The 21,916-nt window shown below is 37.2% G+C and overlaps 1 protein-coding gene across 1 annotated transcript in view; it reads right to left on the bottom strand.

Annotated features, from left to right (window-relative positions):
- COMMD7 (COMM domain containing 7) overlaps positions 1-20,159 on the bottom strand; it is a 34,953-nt gene extending 14,794 nt beyond the window's left edge. The window contains exons 1-3 of the mRNA XM_074292734.1: positions 19,927-20,159; positions 11,316-11,369; positions 10,224-10,326 (exon numbers count right to left, since the gene is read on the bottom strand). Coding sequence (XP_074148835.1) covers positions 10,224-10,326; positions 11,316-11,369; positions 19,927-20,010 — 241 coding nt within the window. The 5' untranslated portion in view covers positions 20,011-20,159. The remainder of the gene's footprint in view (positions 1-10,223; positions 10,327-11,315; positions 11,370-19,926) is intronic.
- Between the last annotated feature and the right edge of the window lie 1,757 nt (positions 20,160-21,916).

Below are 21,916 nucleotides of genomic sequence, written 5' to 3'. Positions count from 1 at the left end.
AAGTTATTCAGCAACTCTGCCTGCCTCAACTATAAAATGGGGATAATAATAGTATAGTTCCTAAAGTGGTTGTAAGGATCAAGTAAGATAATATTTATAGAGCACTCAGGACAATGTCTGGCATAGAGAAGAGGTTTAATAAATTCTTGTTTCCTTCCTTCTTAGATAGTTTTACAGGATGCTACAGAACCTTGGCCTAGGAATCAAAACAACTGGGTTGAGTTCCAACTCTAATATTAACTTGCTGTATGATGTTGGGCCCAGGTAACTTAACCTATTGGAGCTTCAGTTTTCACATACAGGACTAGTAGTACTTGTCCCACCAATCTTATTAGACTATGGGAAATGAGTTAATATAAAAGAGTGCTAATATGAGCCATTACTAAAAAACCTCAGAGTCTTATATTTCAAAGACAGAGAAGTTTTGATTAGAAGTTCTGGTATCAGTATGAGGATTCAAAGGAAAGCTAAGGGAAGAGCAAAGATTTGCTTTTCTTAAAATTTGTTACAAAGTTGGTAAATATTGTTCCTAAAATTATCAATCTATGTGCTTTTGTTTGGTGCAACAAGGGAAAAGAGATACCAATGTGAGGGCTCTTGTGAAAAATCTCCAAAGAAAGGAAGGATGGAAGGTGGGGATAGGGAAAAAAATTAAAATGCCCCAGAGTCTCAAGGATTCAATAAACACATTTTAAACAGATGATGTGGGGATACCTCACATTAATATCTACTTAAGCTTCTTAGAACCCCTGTTTCTCTTCTAGGTTCAATGGCTGGGCCACTTCCTTTATGAAACCCCAATTCTCCCAGATGAATCAGAAGACTCTTTATACTTGTATACGTTGTTCTCTAGCAAACCTGGCCAATATAAACTCCTTGAGGTCAGGTGCACACTTCTATTTTTGTCTTTGCTTCTCAACTCCTAGGACTGTGCCAGACATAATCTAGCACCTATTAATTGTTGGGTAAAGCTTTAAAAAAAAAAAAAATGATTTAATGTACCTGGCTCTCTTCATACACTTGGCTAAGACCTTCCCATGAAAATCAAAAAGCACAATCTCTCAGTCAATATTGGGGAGGGAGTTTTAGAGACAACTATTTCTGAAAACTTGCTGAAATAATGAAATATAGGACTATGATAGGCTAAGGATTAAAGAGATAAAGAGGTATAAATGGAATATAAGGAACTTTAGCTGGAAAAAAGCCATATATCATAAAATAAAAAAACTGTGTTACAATTATTATTTAAAAAAAAAAAAAAGTCTGGCCTATTACAATAAGCCAGACAAGAGGTAGTGAGCTGAATGCTCATGGTGGCTTCATGAAGGAAGAAGAGGTTGAGAGGTGTTAAGGAGTTAAAATCAATAGGACTTGGCAACTGATTAAATGTCAGTGAAGAAGAGAGTTTTGAAAACAGGTCAAAAATGTTTCAGATTATGAAGCTATGTCCCTAAAAAGATGATGGATGATGCCTTCAAAAAAAAAAAAAAAAAAAAAAGAGAGAGAGAGAGAGAGAGAGAGAGAGAGAGAGAGAGAGAGAAATTTTCACGTGTGAGGGGCTTGGGGAGAAAAATAATCATTTCTATTTTAGACATTTTAGAAGTTTGAGGTACATCTATCTGAAACTTTTCTAGAGTGCTACAAAACTACATATTACAAGGAAACATTAAGGCCAAGTGTATAACTCTGGAAGTCGTATGCACAAGAAATAGATGATGACTCTACAAATGAAACTGGATGAGGTCAACCAGAGAGTCTAGAGAAGGAAGACAACCCTAGAAAAAGCCATGGGAAACACTCATTCTAAGAGAATGGGAAATAAAGAAGCAAAGGAGACCAGGAAGGAATAGTTGGAAAAGAGATAGAAGAACTAGGACACAACAATGTCACAGAAGTATAGGGATGAAAGAAAGGAGTTTGAACGTAATCCTGTAGGATGGTTATTCTCTAAGTGTGATCCTTGGGGGAGGGAGGGTCCACCAAGACCTTAGGGATCAGTGAGTTCAAAACTACATTCATAATAATAGAATATTTAATTTCTAATGGAGTAAATTCTAATCAAAATAATACACATAAATTAAAGCACTGAGAGAGAGAAAGGGAGAGGAGTCCCCCTTGGTAATTTTTAAGAGTATAAAGAAAATCTGAGATCAAAAGCTTTGAGAAATGAAGCAATGAAAAGTTTCAAAACAGGGGAGTTACATGATAAAAGCAATGTTTTAGGACAATTCATGAGGCATCTGTATATAGGAAAGATTAGAAAGGGGAAGACTGGTGGTGAGAGAACAATGATTGAATTATTTCCCTCCTACTTTACTTACTACAATAAGTTCAGGTCTCCTCTATGCTAAAAATCTTTCACTTTACCTTGGTATTCATTTCAATCACCCTCCTTACTCATTGCTTCCATTTCTTCATTAGCCCCTCTTTCTTCAATTCTTTGCCACATAGCTTTGAACTCCAGTACTATTGAAATTATTATCTCCAAAGCTGCCAAAACTACGTCACCAAAGTCAATCTTCTCTTTCTTTCTTCTTTTGACTGTTTTCATTTTTTTTCCAATAGTATTTTATTTTTCCCACTACATGCAAAGATAGTTTTCAGCATTCACCTTTGTAAGACCTTGTGTTACAAATTGTTCTCCCTTTCTTTCCCCATCCCCAAAACAGCAATCCAATAAATGTTAAACATGTGCAATTCTTCTAAACATATTTCTATATTCATCACGCTGCACAAAAAAAATCAAAAGGGAAAAGCCCATAAGAGAAAAAAACAAGCAAACAAATAAAACAAAAGGGTGAAAATACTCTCTGCTTTGATCCACATTCAGTCTCCATAGTTCTCTTTCTGGATGCAGATAGCATTTTTCATCCCAAATCTATTAGAATTGGCTTGAATTACCTCAGTGTTGAGAAGAGCCAAGTCCATCCCAGTAAATCATTACATAATCTTGTTGTTTCTGTGTACAATGTTCTCTAGATTCTATTCATGTCACTTAGCATCACTTAATGTAAGCCTTTTTAGGCTTTTCTGAATCAGCCTGCTTTTCATTTCTTCAATACTCATCTTCTTCAAATCTTTCTTTGAACCATCATCTGACACTATTGGCCACTCACTTCCTTTTGGGATACTTTTTCTCCTCTCTTTCATTCTGTGACATCAGACCAATCCAGGATTGGTGCCCTAGTTATAAATTTGACTCATAGCTGACCCTTGAACATGAATATCAAATCTACATCTAGCCATAACCCTTCTCATAAGCATCACACTCAAATTTTCAAATGATTGATAGCTATATTTTGAAATCCTCCCAGTATTTCTCACTCCACATATCTATAAAATAAAGTTATCTTCTTTGCCCAAAATTTGCTTCTCATCTTAACTTTCATATTTATCCTAATAGCAACACACACATATTGTTCTAATGCTAAATTCTGATTTCAAATCTAATTAACTGTCAATTTTCCCTTATTTTATTTGCATCTCTTTTTTCTGTTTTAGATATCCTTATACTGCTTCCCCTCTGGGTCCAGACTCTCTGCTGGGTAAGTTACTTACTGGATACACTGGGCTTGAACTGCTGATTTCCAAACTCTCCTAAAGCTTATAATAGCTCTCTTTTTAGTTACAGGGACCCTACTCCTCAAAGCTGCTTCTAATAACTCTTTTGACTCCCTGAACTTGCTCCTTAATGAATATAATTTCACCATGAGCAAGCAGCTTTGCTATAAAATGCCAGATCCAAAGGGAGAGTGAAGAAAAAGAGAAAAGAGAAATCTCTCCATACACTCAAGGGGAAAAAAAGATATCAATTCCTGATTAAAAGCTAGGTTCTTCCTCTATAGTTTTCTTCTAGATTGCCATCCTGTCCAGAGTATCTCTAAGGCTAGCAAATTGTCTTTATAAAGTTTATAATAGCAAAGTACCCTTTTAATTCTACCAAAGAACAACACCCTGACACTTTATTTAAAGGATAACAAAATGACAATCCTTTTTTGCACTTTGTTCAAGACATTAATATCTAGTAGTTTCTTGTAATCTGATTCATTTGTGATTTCATCAACTGGGGGGTAAGGAGATGGAGGGAGAGAGAATAAACAAATATGATTGATCAAAGGTGTCCCCACATATAAACATTATAAATACTTTTATCTGTTTCACCTCTACACTCAGGTTGCAATCTCCTTCACAGAAAGAACAGATATTGTCATAGTAACAACTTGAACACTTAACACTGTGCCTATCATATAGATGTCCCATATTTGGTGAATGTCAAGACTATTGTAGCAATACAGACATAATTAAAAACCTTCCCTGGAAAAGAAGAGATTCACAAAGGAAGCTACTATGAAAGAAGAATTGAAAGAGTTTGTTAACTTGAGAGAAAAGAGAATGAAAAGTTAAAATTAATTCCCTTTTTCTTAAAGCTTAGGTGACTAATAGAAAAAGTAAAGCCAGGTTTGGGGCAGAGAAAATAGGAGAGAATAACCTGCACCCAATCAGAATATCAGTGAAAAGATATTTCTTTAACACAAATTAAAGAAAGGGGGGAAAAGGCTAGAAATAATAATGCTTGAATCTATTCAAAGTCAAGGATGTTCCAACTAATTAACACCTTTACATGAAAACCTGAGAAAAGATTAGTTTCGGGCTCAGAAGAATGTACAGTTAGCCTTTTCCCTTACAACAATGAACATTTTATATAGAGAAATGAGTCAAATTTATAAGAATACAAATCACTCCCCAATTGAGAAATGGTCAAAGGATATGAACAGGCAATTTTCAGTCAAAAAAATTAAAGTCATCTATAGTGCTATGAAACAATGCACTAAATTACAATTGATTAAAGAAGTAAAAATTAAAATAACTCTGAGGTACTGTCACACATATCAGCTTAGCTAAAGTGACAGGAAAAGATAATGATAAATTCTGGAAGGGATGTGGGAAAATTTTTAACACTAATACATTGTTAGTGGAATTGCAACCTGAACCAACCATTCTGTAGAGCAATTTGGAACAAGGCTCAAAGAACTATAATACTGGGTCTATATCCCAAAGAGATCATAAAGAGTATATAAAGATACATATGTATAAAAATGTGTGTAGTAGCTCTTTCTGTGGTGGCAAAAAACTGAAAATTGAGGGGATGCCCATCAAGTGAGGAATGGCTAAATAAGTTGTAATACATGAACAGACCTCATTTTATAAGAAATGATGAGTAGGCTGATTTCAGAAGCCTGGAAAGATTTACAGGAACTGATGCTGAGTGAAGTGAGCAGAACCAAGAGAACACTGTACACCGGAACAAGATTATGTGATGATCAACTGTGATGGACTTGCTTATTGTCTTGGGGAAGGGGGAGGGAAAGAGGAAAAAACTTGGTACTCAAAATCCTTCAAAAATGAATGTTGAGAGGCAGCTAGATGTCACAGTGAATAGAGCACCAGCCCTGAAGTCAGGAGAAGATTTGAACCTGAGTTCAAATCTGACCTCAGACACTTAACACTTCCTAGCTGTGTGACCCTGGGCAAGTCACTTCAGTGGAAAAAAATGGATATTTCATTTAATATGTTAGCCTTATTTTGAGGAGATAAGTGAGTGAACTGTTAAGATTATGCAATTGTTGATAAATGGTCAAAGGATATAAACAATCAATTTTCATTCTAAGAAATTAAAGCCATCACTAGTCATATGAAAAAATGCTCTAGCTGTGGGAAAACTGGGACATTAATATATTGTTGGGAAGTTATGAATTAATCCAACCATTCTGGAAAATTATTTAGAACTATGCCCAAAGAGCTATAAAATTGTACATACCCTTTGATCTAATAGTGTCTCTACTGGGTCTGAATCCCAAAGAGAGTATAAAAGAGGGGAAAGGACCCAGAGGTGCAAAAATATTTGTAGCACTACAAATTTTTGTTGTGGCAAAAAACTGGAAACTGAGTGGATGTCCATCAGTTGGCGAATAGCTAAATAAGTTATGGTATGTGAATGTTATGGAATATTATTGTTCTATAAGAAATGATAAGCTCTATACTCAAAAAGTTATCAAACTGTGCATATCCTTTGATCCAGCAGTGTTTCTACTGGGCTTATATTCTAAAGAAATATTAGAGGGAAAAGGACACGTATGTGCAAGAATGTTTGTGGAAGCCCTTTACATAGTGTCAAGAAACAGGAAACTGAATGGATGCCCATCAATTGAAGAATGGCTGGGTAAATTGTGGTATGTGAATGTTATAGAATACTATTGTTCTGTAAGAAATGACCAACAGGATGATTTCAGAGAGGTTTAGAGAGAATTGCATGAACTGATGCTGAGTGAAATAAGCAGAACCAGGAGATGATTATACACAGCAACAAGAAGACTATTTGATGATCAATTCTGATTGATGTGGCTCTCTTCAACAATGAGATGATTCAAACCAGTTCCAATTGTTCAATGATGAAGAAAGCCATATACATTCAGAGAGAGGACTGTGGGAACTGAGTGTAGACTGCAACATAGCATTTTCACTCTTTCTGTTGTTGTTTGCTTGCATTTTGTTTTTTTTCTCAGGTTTTTTTTTTTCTTCTTGATTTTTCTTGTGAAGCAAGATAGCTGTATAAATATATATACACATATTGGATTTAACATATATTTTAACATATTTAACATGTATTGGACTACCTGCCATCTGGGGGAGGGGGGGGGAAGGAGGGAAAAATTTGGAACAGAAAGTTTTGCAAGGGTCAATATTGAAAAATCACCCATCTATATGTTTTGTAAATAAAAAGCTTTAATAAAAAAAAAAAAAGAAAAAAAAAAGAAAAAAGAAATGATGAGCATCTTAGGAGAAAAGAAGCCTAGAAAGTCCTCCTCCATGTATAAAGGGAAATGTACTATACATGACCAGTTGTAAATGACTTTGTTATTCTCCGCAGTACAATCATTCACATCTACTAGAAGGACTTATGAAGAAAAATCCTATCCATACCCAGAGAAGGAACTGCCTGAATACAGATTGAAGCATTCTCTATCACTGACTCTCTCTCTCTCTCTCTCTCTCTTTATTTTTAACTTAATTTTTCTTGAGGGTTTTAATTTTTATTAGGGTGAGAGAGTTATGTTTTCTTTCACAATTTGACTTTTATGGAAATGATTTGCATAACTTCACATATATTTCTTAATTGTGAGTGATGATAAAGGAGAGAACCTTGAACTTAAAAATCTTAAAAACAAATGTAAAAAACTGTTTTGAATATAACTGGGGAAAATATTAAATGAAAAAAAAGAAATGATGAGCATGCTAATTTCAGAAAAGCATGGAAAGATCTGATTTTTCTTGTGCAGCAAGGTAATTGTGAAAATATGTATAGAAGAATTGCACATGTTTAACATATATTGGATTACTTGTCATCTAGAGGAGGGGATAAGTGGAAAAGAGGAAAAAAATTTGGAACACAAGTTTTTGCAAGGGTGAAATGTTAAAAATTATCCATGCATATATTTTGAAAATAAAAAGCTTTAATAAAAAAAAAAAAAAAAAAGAAAAAAGTACTTCTTCCTTTACATCTTTGCAGAGGTGGGGTATTATGAGGTAAGATGCTGCATAGCCGGCAGACCTGACTGGTGTTAATTTTGCTGTGTTTTTTTTTTTAAACTCTCTTTTTAAAAGTCATGAACAATGATGCCAAGATGGCAGAGTCTCAAGGAAGAAGTATAGCTAAGCTCCATATATAAATGGGTACAGAAATACATTTCATTCAATAGGAAAGCAAGAGGGAAATGGGAGAAAGAAGGAGGATAAATTAATCCTAAGCAAAAAACAAAAAACAAACCCACACCCAACTCTTAACTAAAAATGTAAAAAACTATTTGTAGCAATTCTTTTTGTGGTTGCATAGAACTAAAAACGAGGGGAATGCCCATCAACTGAGGAATGTTCCTCTAATATCCTCGCCTTTGCTCTCTCCTCACTTCCATCTCTCAGAAGCCCTTTCTTACAAGCTTTCTCAAAAGTCATGTCCATAGGAAGCCTTTTCTTGGCCCCTTTGTAGCTATCAGTCTCTCTTTAAAGTTACTTTCTTCTGACTCTATAAAAAGCTTGTATGTACCTATTTATAGATATGTTTCTTCTATTTCTTCTTTTATTACTATATTCAAAGGGCTATAAAATTGTGCATATCCTTTGATCCAGCAATGTCACTTCTGGGTCTATATCTCAAAAAAGATCATAACAGAGGGGAAAGGACCCATGTGTGTAAAAATGTTGTAGCAGCCCTTTTTTGTAGTGAAAAGGAACCAAAAATTGAGGCGATGCCCATTAGTTGGGGAATGGCTAAATAAGTTATGGTACATGAATGTAATATATTATTGTTCTGTAAGAAATGATGAGCAAGCTGATTTCAGAAAAGCCTACAGATCTACATGAACTGATGCTAAGTGAAATGAATAGAACCAAGAGAACACTGTAAACAACAACATGATTTGTGAGGATTAACTGGGATCAACTTGTCTTCTCAACAGTGAGGTGATTCAAGGCAATTCCAACAGACTTGGAATAGAAAATGCCACCTGCATCCAGAGAGAAAACTGTGGAGACTGAATGTGGACTGTTTGTTTTTTTGGGGGTTTTTTTGGTCATGTTTCCCCCCCTTTGATATGATTTTTCTTGCACAGCATGATGCACATGGAACTATGTTTAGAAGAATTGCACATGTTTAACCTGTATTTAATTGTTTGCTGTCTTGGAGAGAAGAGCAGGAGAAAAATTTGAAACACAAACTTTTGCAAAGGTGATGTTAAAAACTATCTTTGCATGTACTTGGAATAAAATACTATTAATTTAAAAAAATTAGAATGTAAGTTTCTCGAGGAGCAGCACATTGCCTGGCACACAATTAGCCCTTAATAAATGCAGACTGACTGATAGAATACTTAAAAAAAAAAAAAAAAGTGAACACTAACTTAAGTGGGGGAAGTCATTACTAACTGTAGAGAGCTCATATCAAGGAAGTGGTATGTAAGCTGAGCATTAAACACTAGGTGGGCATTTAACAAATAGAAGAAAAAAGGGAAAGGGCTCTGGAGAAGAAACACTGAAAGCACAGCAGGAAGAGTCCAAAAAGAATATTCAGGGAAAAGATTCCAACTTGGTCAGAGCAGACAGTATAAGGAAAGAAGTAAGATTAGACACAGGTGAAAAAATATCATGGCACCTAGACTGTGTGATGCCAGCAAAAGATTTTAAACTCATTTAGTAGGCAACAGGGACCTACACCACTGAAGAGTCAGGGTTCACACAGTCAGAGCTAGAAGGGATGCTCAGAAGTATTTAATTCCAACATCCCTGATGGTGAGGAAAAAGACATCCTGAGAGTGATGTGGCTCATTCACAGGTACACTGTAGAGCCAGGATTGAAGCCAGGATATTAGAATCCTTCTCCCTATGTACCACATTCTTTTCAGATCTGATGGGACCAGGTTTAAGCTTAAAGAAGATAAATTAACAACACATAATGGACCAATTGGATGGAAAAAAAGATGGAGCTGGGCATGATTAGGGGGCGTGAGAAGGCAGATGAGAAGTCAGGTATAAAAGACACAGCGTCCATAGAATTAACAAGACTTAGAAGTCATTATTTAGGGAACAGATGAACCAATAATATGTAATAGAATACCAAAGTACCAAAAGACTGGATGAAAAGAATAGAGAACACAGGAAACACTGTAAGAACCAATACTGAGTGAATTAAGCAAAGCCAGTAGAACAATTTATACAATGACAACAAAACTGAAAAACAAAGAAAGGATTAAGAACTCTCATCAATACAATGAGTAACCACTATTCAAGAGGACCATGAGAAAGCATGCTACCAATCTCTTAATAGAGAAGGGATGTATACAAGACTAGGAATGAGCAATAGGTTTTTTGGGCATGGTCAATACAATAATTTGTTTTGCTTGACTCTAAGTGTTTGTTATGAGAATTTGATTTTTTTTTCTTTTTTTTTTTAATCAATTGGAGAACAGGGAAAGTGAGAGGAAGAGAAAATAAATGCTTAATTGAAAAAAAAGAATTTATTTTGATTTATATTTTTTCAAAAGATCAGAAGCCTAAACAACATATGAATAATAAGGGAGAGGGAAGAAAGTCCATTAAGTTTCTAACATAAGAGACTAAATAGTAAAGTCAATAACACAAGCATCAAGGGCAGACAATATTCATTCACTCACCATTAGGCACTAAGAGAACGCTTTTCACAATATTCTTTAAGGGTCCAAGGCTGATCTGATTGGTGGCAGCAAAATCAGACAATTTAGCCAGGAATGTTTCAATCTGTAGCATAGAAAGAAGACAAAAAAACCACCACTTAATATTTCTTATATTTTTTTATAACCTTAATAATCAAACACAAACATTTTAATATATAATGAACCAAAAAAAAAAAAAAAAAAAAAAGAGGATTGTTCGTGAAACCATGTACTTCTATTATGTGCAATCTGCTTTAAAAGTTTTTGTTAATGCATAACCTATATGCTTGCTGTCTTGGGGAAGGAAAGTTAGGGAAAATCTGGAACTCAAAGTTTTGCAAAAATGAATGTTGAAAACTATCTTTCCATGTAATTGGAAAAATAAAATACTATTGAGGGGGGGAAAAGTCTATGTTAAAAATAACATAGTTATATAAAACTTCTACACTTTTCTTTTTGTTTTGAAAAGTTCTACTGATACTTTTTCCTCTTTTTCTTTTGTTATTACCCAATAACTGCCTTCTTAAAAAAGCCCTCCTTTGTAACAAATAAATATGGTTTAATAAAACATTAGTCATATCTGAAAATGTATGTCTCATTCTAATCTAGGAATTCTTTTTTTTTAATTTTATAATTATAATTTTTTGACAGTACATATGCACGTACATATGCAATTTTTTTTTTTACACACCATTATCCCTTGCATTCACTTTTCCAAATTTTCTCCTCCCTTCCTCTACTCCCTCCCCTAAATGACAGACAATCCCATACATAGTAAATGTGTTACAGTATATCTTTAATCTAGGAATTCTTAATTTTTTTTCTGTTACAGACTCCTTTAGCAATCTAGTAAAGCCTTTTTCTGAATAATGTTTTTAATTGCATAAAATAATATACATAAGATTATAAAGGAAACCAACTGTATTGAAATAAGATATAATTCTATCTACAGATGCCCAGGTTAATAACCCCAGCTTCTGTGCCAAGAAGTAAAAAATCCTGTTACTTTTTCAGGCTGTCCAGGAAACCAGCTTCCCAGTCAAACACTTCTGGTCATCAAGTAAAAAACCTTACCTCCTTGGGTTGAATCAAAAAGTAGAAAATCACTTCGGTCAGCGTTGAAAACTGCTGTTAAATTGAAAATAAGAGTTTCAGTACATTCATCTACTGTATCAGATTCCTGATTCAACTCCACCCAAGGCTGCAGTCTCAAAAGAGTCCAACAAGGCAAGACCTCATCTAGCAGCCCCAAACATCAACAACCTTTTCCTCCCCCCCTCCTCCTCTTGGTTCATTTCCCAAACCAACCTTTGCCTCCAACACCCTGAAATCTCTTCCCAACAACATATTACCACCTGCATCCAGTTCACTGAAGGAATGTTATTTTAAAAATAGCTCATCAACACCAAGGAGTTTGATACAGCAGTTGCTGCTACATAAAACTATGAAGATTCAATCTCCATTCTGCTACGGACTCCAGTTCCAGGACATCTATTATTCCACAAAAAGACAAAGCTTCAGTGCCATCTTTTTAAAGAAGGCTCCCAAGTGCCTTCCAGCATAAAGTATAACAAAGAAAGCTGGATTTAAATCAAATTAGAGATCTAAATTCAAATTCTGGGGTAAGTGACCCATTAGGATTATAGGATCATAGATTTAAAGACAGAAAGAACTTCAGAAGCTACCTTAGTCCTTAACCTCTCTGGGCTTCCTTCCAGCTGTAAATCTATATTTCCCTTTGATCCACCCCAGTTGAAAGCAATCTTTTTCAATTGATTTCATAGTGCTCCTCCATCTGTGTGCATGAGACAGTCAGCAGAGACTTAGGTTTGAATATCTCCTGGCACAAGCTTTGTGCCCACTGATTGGTTAATCACAGAAATGTCTGAGTCTCTATTACCACGTCTATAAAATAGGGCTAATACTATTTAAAATCATTATGTCATGAAAAATGTGAGAATTAAATGAGATGACAAATGAATATAAAATATTGTTATTTCCCACATAGACTGCAGGCTCCTTGGGCATAGATCTGGGACTTCCTTTAGCCCACCACATAGATGATAGAACAGACCCTTAATATGTGACTATTAAATAGATAAGAGAATGTCAGAATTAGAAGATTCTTGGGGCCCTCTGGTGCATCCCAACCATAAGATGGTTGACTGATCTTTGCTAGAAGACTTTGGGTGATGTTAAGTTCTTTCAATATAAAGAAAGGGGGGGAGGGGAAGCAGTCCCTGTTGGAGGGTGGGAGTGGGAAGAGGAGACAACAGACAAATAATGATATACAAACAAGACAGTTTCAGGACAAGGATTTAGGAAAGTCTGCTTGCAGAAAGTGAAGACGGTTTCAGGATAAGGACTATGAAAGACTTCTTGCAGAAAGTGAAACTTTAATGAGATCAGACAGGAAGACAGGGTGGGGGGCAGAGAAGACAAGGAAAAATGCTCCAGGCATAGGAGGTTAGCCAGTGAAAATGATCTGAGAAAGGAGATAGAGAATCCAGTTCCAGCAATAGCAAGGAGGGCAGCACCAAAGATCCAAAGGAATGTGAAGAATAAAGTATAAGAATAGAAAAATGTTAGAATATGGAGAAAGGAGGAGCCAGGAAAGGGTCAGGGTGTGAAGGGCTTTGAAAGCCCAACTAGTAGGTCCTAGCTCTCTCCTCCAGAGTCATTACATTAAGTGCCTTTTCCAAAAGAAAGTCTAATATCTAAAGACCATGTTCACGCTGCCCTATTCCTTAATCTGTTTCTCTCACAATTAACTCAATATATATAATCTTTATTGAAATTAACTGAGAAGGATTTGAATTCTTTTAGACTCAGCTCAAAGATTTTTTATGGATTCAGCCCAGCCTTTCACCCCACCCCCAACCCTACCAATAATCTTCAGGAAGAAGTAAGCCTTCAGGATATGCAACCTGGCTACTGTGGAGGTGCAGTAAGTCCCCAACTCCTTAGCAGCCAGGGCTAAGGATGACCAAGGAGGAAAAAAATCTCATCAAAGTTGTTGGTACCATCTAATAGTGCAACATCAAAAACAAATGAAAATTTTATCAAAGGAAATGATACCAAAGGACCCAGGGAGAGTAAGAACCTCATAGGTTGCCTTAGATGGCTTCTTAGTAACTGGGGAACCATTCAAATTATGGTACTAAGAATATAACAGTATTTAAGAAATGACAAAAGAGGGGGCAGCTAGTTGGTGTAGTGGATAGAGCACCAGTCCTGAAGTCACTTAATTCCCATTGCCTCAGCAAAAAAACAAAAACAAATAAACAGACAAAAAACAAATGACAAAAGAGAATTTCAGAGAATTAGGGATATTACGAACTGAAAGTAAAGAGAACAACTGATATAAGGGCAACAACACGATAAAGGAAAATAAACTTCAATTAAGACTTCATTTCCTTATTATTGTTCAGTAAGAAATAACCAGCAGGGGGGCAGCCAGGTAGCGCAGTGGACAGAGCACCAGCCCTGAATTCAGGAGGACCGGAATTCAAATCTGGTCTCAGACACTTAACGCTTCCTAGCTGAGTGACCCTGGGCAAGTCACTTAACCCCAGCCTCAGGGGGGAAAAAAAAAAAAAAAAGGAAGAAAGAAAAAAAAAGAAAAGAAAAGAAATGACCAGCAGGATGATTTCAGAAAGGCCTGGAGAGACTTACATGAACTGATGCTGAGTGAAATGAGCAGGACCAGTTATATACTTCAACAACAATACTATATGATGGTCAATTCTGATGGACGTGGCCCTCTTCAACAATGAGATGAACCAAATCAGCTCCAATAGAGCAGTAATAAACTGAACCAGCTACACCCAGCGAAAGAACTCTGGGAGATGACTATGAACCACTACATAGAATTCCCAATACCTCTATTTTTGTCCGCCTGCATTTTGGATTTCCTTCACAGGCTAATTGTACACTATTTCAAAGTCCGATTCTTTTTGTGCAGCAAAATAATTGTCTGGACATGTATACATGTATTGTATTTGATTTGTACTTTAACATATTTAACATGTATTGGTCAACCTGCCATTGGGAGGAGGGGGTGAGGGAAAGGAGGGGAAAAAATTGGAACAAAAGGTTTTGCAATTGTCAATAATGAAAAATTACCCATGCATATATCTTGTAAATGAAAAGCTATTTTAAAAAATTAAAAAAAAAAAAGACTTCATTTCCTGTCAGAGAGGTGATGGGCAGAAAGTGCAAAGATGGACATACTTTTGTGGACATGGGCACAGAGAATGGGTTTCATTTGCTGGCCCTTATTACAAAGGTTTTTCCCTCCCTTAGTTTCTCTGTTGATGGAAAGAGGCATGTTAAGGTAGGAAAAGAGCAAGTGATTAGCAACTGTGACATCAAAATTTAAAAAGATTGTTGTAGCATTTTTTAAAAATGCGAAGAGAACATGGAAGTTCAGAAATAAGCAAAATCAAACTGGACAGTTTTGAAAGTAACTTGCACAATTTATTACATATTTAAAAAAAAAACTATTGGCATGACATGAAGATTCATGATTTTATGTAGACTTTTTAAATATTCTGTACTGTGTATGGAAACACTTTAAAAAATATTTGTTCAGAATTTTAAAAATAATTTAAATTACAACAATGAAAAAGCATTGCCATCAGATTGGCTCCAGCAATCTAAGGACCAAGGAACTCTTTCCTTCTGACTTGAGGTTGAAATCTTCACCCTAAATGTGAGTGTGTCCCATATTGCAATAAGAGGTCTGTCAGGAAGAGCAAGGGCTGTTTTTGTTTTTGTTTTGTTTTTTTTTATTCAATAAATGTTTTTTTTCCTTCCTTCCTTTTGACAGTTCATTCATAAGAATGTAAGCTCCTTGAGGGCAGGAACTGTTTTTTGCTTTTTTTTTCTTTCAGTAACACCAGTACACAATAGTACCAGAAATGTTTATTGCTAGATCACTAGCAGAGACACAGCTTCAGTGTAGTCACAATCTATAAAATGAGATTTATTTTGCTTTAATTTAATTTCAATAGGTGGCTAAGAGATTTAAATACAATTTGCTAATAAGAAAATTATCATTTGTATTACCTCCCTAATAGATTGCAAACTCCTTGTAGGCTAGGGTAGTCTCCTCCATTTATTTATTTATTTATTTATTTTCATCTCCTTTTAACAGATAAGCACAGAACCATCACAGATTAAGTACTTAATAAATATTAGTAAAATGAAAGACTACATATAGGACTCTCCAATTTACAGCCTAGATGTGTTTGCTCCCTTTGGCCTAGGCTTCCAGCCCCAAAATAAACCCAGCTCCAGAGTCAACCATAAAACAGCAATACCAGGGAAACTTTCTACATCGAGTTAAAGTTTCAAGTCAAATTGCTTACAGTCTCTGGGAAAGAAGAAGTGAGGAAAAGGGAGAGAAAAGTCGGGGAGAGGCAGAGAGAGAGAAAGACAAGTAGGATGAAGAGAAAGAGAGAAAAAAAAAGAGGGAAAGAGAGGGGGAAGGAGGGAGAGTACTGGAAGAGAGGGAAAGGGAGGGGGAAAAAATTTGGTACGCAAGGTTAGGGTGAATGTTGAAAACTATCTACATATATTTTGAAAAATAAAAAGCTCTCATTATTTTGAAAAATTGCCTTTGTATGTAATGGTGAAATAAAATAATACTTAAAAATAAGAATTAAAGTTTGTGGCATGTTAATTGGTACAATCACTCTGGAAAACTATTTGGAAATATGGGAGAAGAGTCATTAAACTATTCATACATTTAGATCCAAAGATCCACTACTAGGCATATATGTGAAGTGATCAAAGACAGAAAAGATCCATTTTTTTTAATGTGCCACAATATTCATACCATAATTCTGTGGCTAAAGAAAAAGTGTCCATCAAAAAACATTTATTAAGCACTGCTATATGTGAGGAACAGTTAGAGGAAGTGGGGATACAAAACAAAAGTGAAAAAGTCTGCCCTTGAGGAGCTTAATTACATTCTATCCATAGAGAAGTATATATAAACAAGTAAAAAGCAATATACACACACATACATACCCACAAATATTACCTTCTAAAATGTATTGCTGGAGAGAGGTATCAGACTTCATGTAGAATGTGGCATATGTAGCTTGAACTGAGCTTTGAGGGAAATTAGGTTGACAAAGATGAATACATTGTTTATAAGAATGAAGAAATCAGTGCAAAGATGGGAGATAAGAAGGCTATTTGTTCAGATCCTAAAGAATGCTGGGAAAATAATGTATGATAGGCTAGAAAGACAGTTGATTAAAAAGGTGGTGAAGAACTTTAAATGCCAAAGAAGAGTTTCTATCTGACCAATTTTAAGTATGTAACACCTGCTCTTTAGGGGGAAAAATATTAGTTTTGGTGGCTTAGAGGATAGACAATTAAAGAAAGATTTAAGACAAGGAAACTAATTAAGCTACTACAATAGCTCTGACAAATGATGACTGGAGTTTGAAGTTGAGAAAGAGAAATAGAATGGATGAGAAACACAGGCTTGTATGACTGGATACAGACAGTAATGTAAATGAAGAACACTAACAAAGTCAAATGTGCTATAATTTTAATAACTAATCTTAGGAAACAAGGAATTGCACCTTATTCTCTTTTCTAGGAGAGTCGAAGATAAAGGAAATTATGAGTACAGAAGCTCAGCTCACGTCTCATCTCCTCAAAAAGAACTTTCCTAATTCCTTTAGATGTTAATTCCCCCCTAACCCTGAAACTATTTTGTGTATACCTTATATTTACTTGTGACCAGGACATTAATCTCCAGGAAGGTAAGCTCCTTGAGGAGAGGGATCTATGTTTGTATTTGTATCTAATATGCCCCAATGCCTTAGTATGTCCTTTTTAAATACTTTGCTAATTGATATTGCATATATACTATCTGATGTGGTCATCGTATAAGTAGGTTTGGCTTAACTGTGTTACAAAGAAGTTGAGTGTGTTAGTAATGGTAATGTATTCAAAAATGAATTCTGTAATTAAAAAAAAAGGAATCAATAAAAATGTTCTTTTATAAAGGGGTTTGGATCTTAGTTTTGATTTTCAGTAAGAAATATGGCTTATCAATGCGCAATGTTGGAGGGGATGTGGGAAAACTGGGACACTGATACATGTTGGTAGAATTGTGAATGCATCCAGCCATTCTGGAGAGCAATTTGGAACTATGCCCAAAAAGTTATCAAACTGTGCATACTCTTTGACCCAGCAGTGTTACTACTGGGCTTATATCCCAAAGAGATCTTAAAGAAGGGAAAGGGAGTTGTATGTGCAAGAATGTTTGTGGCAGCTCTTTGTAGTGGCCAGAAACTGGAAACTGAGAGGATGCCCATCAATTGGAGAATGGCTGAATAAGTTGTGGTATATGAATATTATGGAATATTATTGTTCTATAAGAAATGACCAGCAGGATGATTTCAGAAAGGCCTGGAGAGGCTTACATGAATGATGCTGAGTGAAATGAGCAGAATCAGGAGATCATTATACACACTTCAATAACAATATTATATGATGACCAATTCTGATGGACATGGCCCTCTTTAACAATGAGATGAACCAAATCAGTTCCAATAGAGCAGTAATGAACTGAACCGGCTACACCCAGTGAAAGAACTCTGGGAGATGACTATGAACCACTACATAGAATTCCCAATGCCTCTGTTTTTGTCCGCCTGCATTTTGGATTTCCTTCACAGGCTAATTGTACACTATTTCAAAGTCCAGTTCCTTTTGTACAGCAAAACAACTATTTGGTCATGTATACATGTATTGTATTTAACTTATACTTTAACATATTTAACATGTATTGGTCAACCTGCCATGGGGGAGAAGGAGGGGGAAAGTTGGAACAAAAGGTTTTGCAATTGTCAATGTTGTAAAATTACCTATGCATAAAATTTTTGTAAAAATTAATTAAATTAATTACTTAAAATAAAAAATATAGTCAATGACCACAGTAACCTAGTGTTTGATAAATCCAAAGAATCCAGCTTCTGGGTTAAGAACTCACAAAAATTTCTGAGGAAACTAAAAATAATAAGGGAGAAACTAGTTACCAACATCTCACAACCTATACCAAGATAAGATCAAAATTTTACAAAAATGAATGTTGAAAACTATTTTTACATGTAATTGAAAAAATAAAAATACTATTGAATTAAAAAAAATGGGGTTTATTCTCATATTTAGTGCTTGGGTGTTCTCGTCTTCATAATCTTAAATGTTATCTTAATTTTTATAGAAAAGCTATATCAGACAACTAGGGAGACAACATCCCGCTAATAGAATGTTGAGGTGTTTGCTGATGGATTAAATATAACTTTTGTTCCATATGCCACTGCTGTGCGAAACACTGAGAAAAACTATTCAGTAATAATAATATCTCATTGGATACAAAAAACTGGTTAAAGACAGAACTAAAAATATCATAGCATCCACTTAACAGGGAAGCAAACGAAGCGGAGGTTCAGTTAACCGAATGGCTTAAACGGCACAAGAAGTGGTATCTGAGGGCAGGTTTCTCCTGCCCCTCGGCCCAGAATTCCTTCCTTCCCATCGGCCCTGGCTGCCTCGGCCCTCACGAAGCTCACAAACCAGTCAGAACGCTGCAACTTCAAGGAATGTCAGGGATGTAGAGATCATGAAGATTTCTTAACTTGTAGTCCACACTTTCTTTAAACTTTTGATAACTTATTTCTCAAAACTAACTTTTAACACTCACTTGTATAAAATTTGAGTTCCAAATTCTCTTAATAACGATATTAATACAATTGCTTTCCTTCATAACTCTGCATGTGGTATGCATTTAAAAACGTTTTTCTGAGAAGGGGTTCCTAAATTTCACGACTGCCAAAGAGGCCCAGGACGTAAGATTTACAAGACCCTTGCCACATAATATTATGGTTGATCCTCACGGAATCCTGTTATCCCCATTTTACAGCTGAAGAAACTAAGGCGAGCGGAGGTTCCGTGGGGGTAGGCTCGCCCAGCTAGTTTGAATTCAGTTCTACCAGACTTGAATCCAGCACTCTCCGCTGCTGCCACCTGGCTGCCTATAAAAAACATTACTTTAAGTCAAAAAACCCTTTCTTTCTCCCTGTCCGCTCCTCCCCAAACCGATCCTTTTAGAGGACTTCCTTTTACACCGAAGACTTCCCCAGGCTTGGCTTGGATAGGGTTCACTCCCAGAAGCCCTCCCTTCTTGTCTGCTTAAGTGCGCCGGCCTCCAACCTCTGGCTGCACTTTCCAATTTCTACGGTCACCCTCGTCATCCCACATTCACCCGAGGGCCACCCCATTGCCCTGATCCTCCTCTCCCTTTGGTCGCCCACCGCTCCCCATTTCTCCCACTCCAAAATTTCCCTGGCTTTAGTTCTAAAGTGTTTTTCCCCACTGGGCTTCACAGGATCAAAGATTTCGAAATGGAAGGACGCTAGTTCACCCCATCTTATGTTACAGATGCGATTTACAAGGCCCAGAGAGGGCAGGCGATTTCCCTTAAGTCACACAGCGATGCACGAATAGGATTCCCCGAGCCCCGGACTCCAAAGCCCGAGCTCTCCACAAAACCAATCCAGGCACGCGGAAGAAACGGATACGCAGGCGGGCCCCACCCCCGCTAACCCCTCGGGGACGCATCTTGCCCTCCCCCACTCCCAGGCCGCGCCGCGCGCACCTCCGCGCTGAGCTGGTTCAAGTGCAGCATATCGCTCCCTATGGACTCGGGGATGGGGTCCCGCGTGAAATGAAGGCGTCCCATGGTCACACGCACGTGTGCGCGCGCGCGTCACCGTCTAGCTAGGTGTTTCCTCGCCCCGACCACCGCCGCAGCCGCTAGCCTCGGTTTCGCCACCGCGGTGGAAAGTTGCGCGCGCACCAGCGTGTGCCCCGCCCCCTCCCCTGCCCTGCTGGAGGCGAGCCGGGCTACCTCATGCCTGAGCGCATGCGCTACTCCAGGCAGCTGCGTCCCACCCCACCCCAGCTGTGCAGGAGTGTTAACTCTCTCGGTAGCCTCTGGTATGCCTTACACGCCCCGAATTTCCCCCAACTTGGAGATCGTCCAAGGTAGCAGGGAAGCAAACCAAAGCCGGAAGGGTGAGATGTCCAGCCCAGGAAACAAACATTTATCATTACGTTCTTATTCTGCGCCAGGCTTTGGGAATTGGGATACCGGTAGAAAGGCGGTCCTTGTCCTCAAGGAGCTTACAGTCTAACAGTTAAATGGGGAAACTAAACTTAAAAAGGAGCTGCCTAGCAGAGAGACAGGGGGGAAGTTCGCCTTAGAAAATCCCAGAGTCCGGTGTGCAGAGAGGAACGGAGACTGGCTCTCCCGGAAGAGTTCCTTCTGCCCCCCCCCCTTCCGGTTTTTTGAAAATGATAACGGCTTGCTCTAGTTCGGCCCGGCTTCCTTCCCGACAGTCTTTGTGCGGTGCCAGAAACTGCGGCCCCCTAAAGTCTCGTATCTAAAATAGATTTGTGCAAATCCCAGCGCCCGCACAGAAGGTCCGCTGCGCGCGCCTACTCAGCATGCAGCCTCCACGTGAGCTCCGGGACCCATCAATCCTCTCACTTGTAATTTTTGGACTGGCCTCCTCACGGGCACGTCCTGGGGAATGGTCTCTATAGGAGAAGCGAGAGTCGCTAACGTTATTTCCAGAATAATTAACTTTTCTGGTTTAATTTAATTAACATTTATTAAGCAGCCATGTGTATCTAAAGCTCTGTGCTAGGTGCTGGTATTAAAAAGTGAGAAAGGAAGAGAAAAAAAGAGAATTTGTATTCTAAAGGAGTTTTGGGGGCTTACCGGCTGTGTATAGATAAGGATTTAGGAGTAATTATTATAATAATAATTACTATATGATATCATATATATTATGTAACATTATAATAGTATTGTTATAATAATAATTATAATTATCATAATAAGTAGCTCTAGGATGTGCAAAATAGGTGGGGGTTTTTTTATTTTTTCCCCCCTGAGGCTGGGGTTAAGTGACTTGCCCAGGATCACACAGCTAGGAAGTGTTAAGTGTCTGAGACCAGATTTGAACTTGGGTCCTCCTGAATTCAGGGCTGCAAAATAGGTTTTATGTTATCCCATTTGATTGGAAATTATACTATCTTTTAGGGGTTCTTAACTTGAGATCCTTCAACCCTTTAAAAAAAAATTTTAAGGCAATTGGGGTTAAGTGACTTAGCCAGATTCACAGTATCTGGATTTGAATTCAGGTTCTCCTGACTATGGGCTACTGTGCCGTCTAACTGCCTCTTCTTCAACTTTTCATCACTTTCTCTTTTTTTATTTTTTTGGGGGGTTGCTAGGCAATTGGGGTTAAATGACTTGCCCAGAGTCACACAGCTAGTATCTGGATTTCCAGGGCCAGTGCTTTATCCACTTTATCATTCGCTGCTCCTCTCCTCCAACTTTTAAAACAAATATTCTGACAACTATATTTCAATATGATTGGTTTCCAACACTATTTTAAGAAAAAGTAGATAGTCTTTACCATTCCATCAAAGACCCTATGACCAAAACAAAAGTTAAAATTGGGGCAGCTAGGTGGCGCTGTGGATAGAGCACCAGCCCTGAATTCAGGAGGACCCGAGTTCAAATGTCAGACGCTTAACACTTCCTAGCTGTGTGACCCTGGGCAAGTCACTTAACC

Source organism: Sminthopsis crassicaudata, chromosome 2, assembly GCF_048593235.1.
Source record: "Sminthopsis crassicaudata isolate SCR6 chromosome 2, ASM4859323v1, whole genome shotgun sequence".
In the NCBI taxonomy this organism is placed as follows: Eukaryota; Metazoa; Chordata; class Mammalia; order Dasyuromorphia; family Dasyuridae; genus Sminthopsis; species Sminthopsis crassicaudata.
The sequence above is the reverse complement of the archived record's forward strand: the minus strand, read 5'-3'. Positions and strand labels throughout refer to the sequence as shown.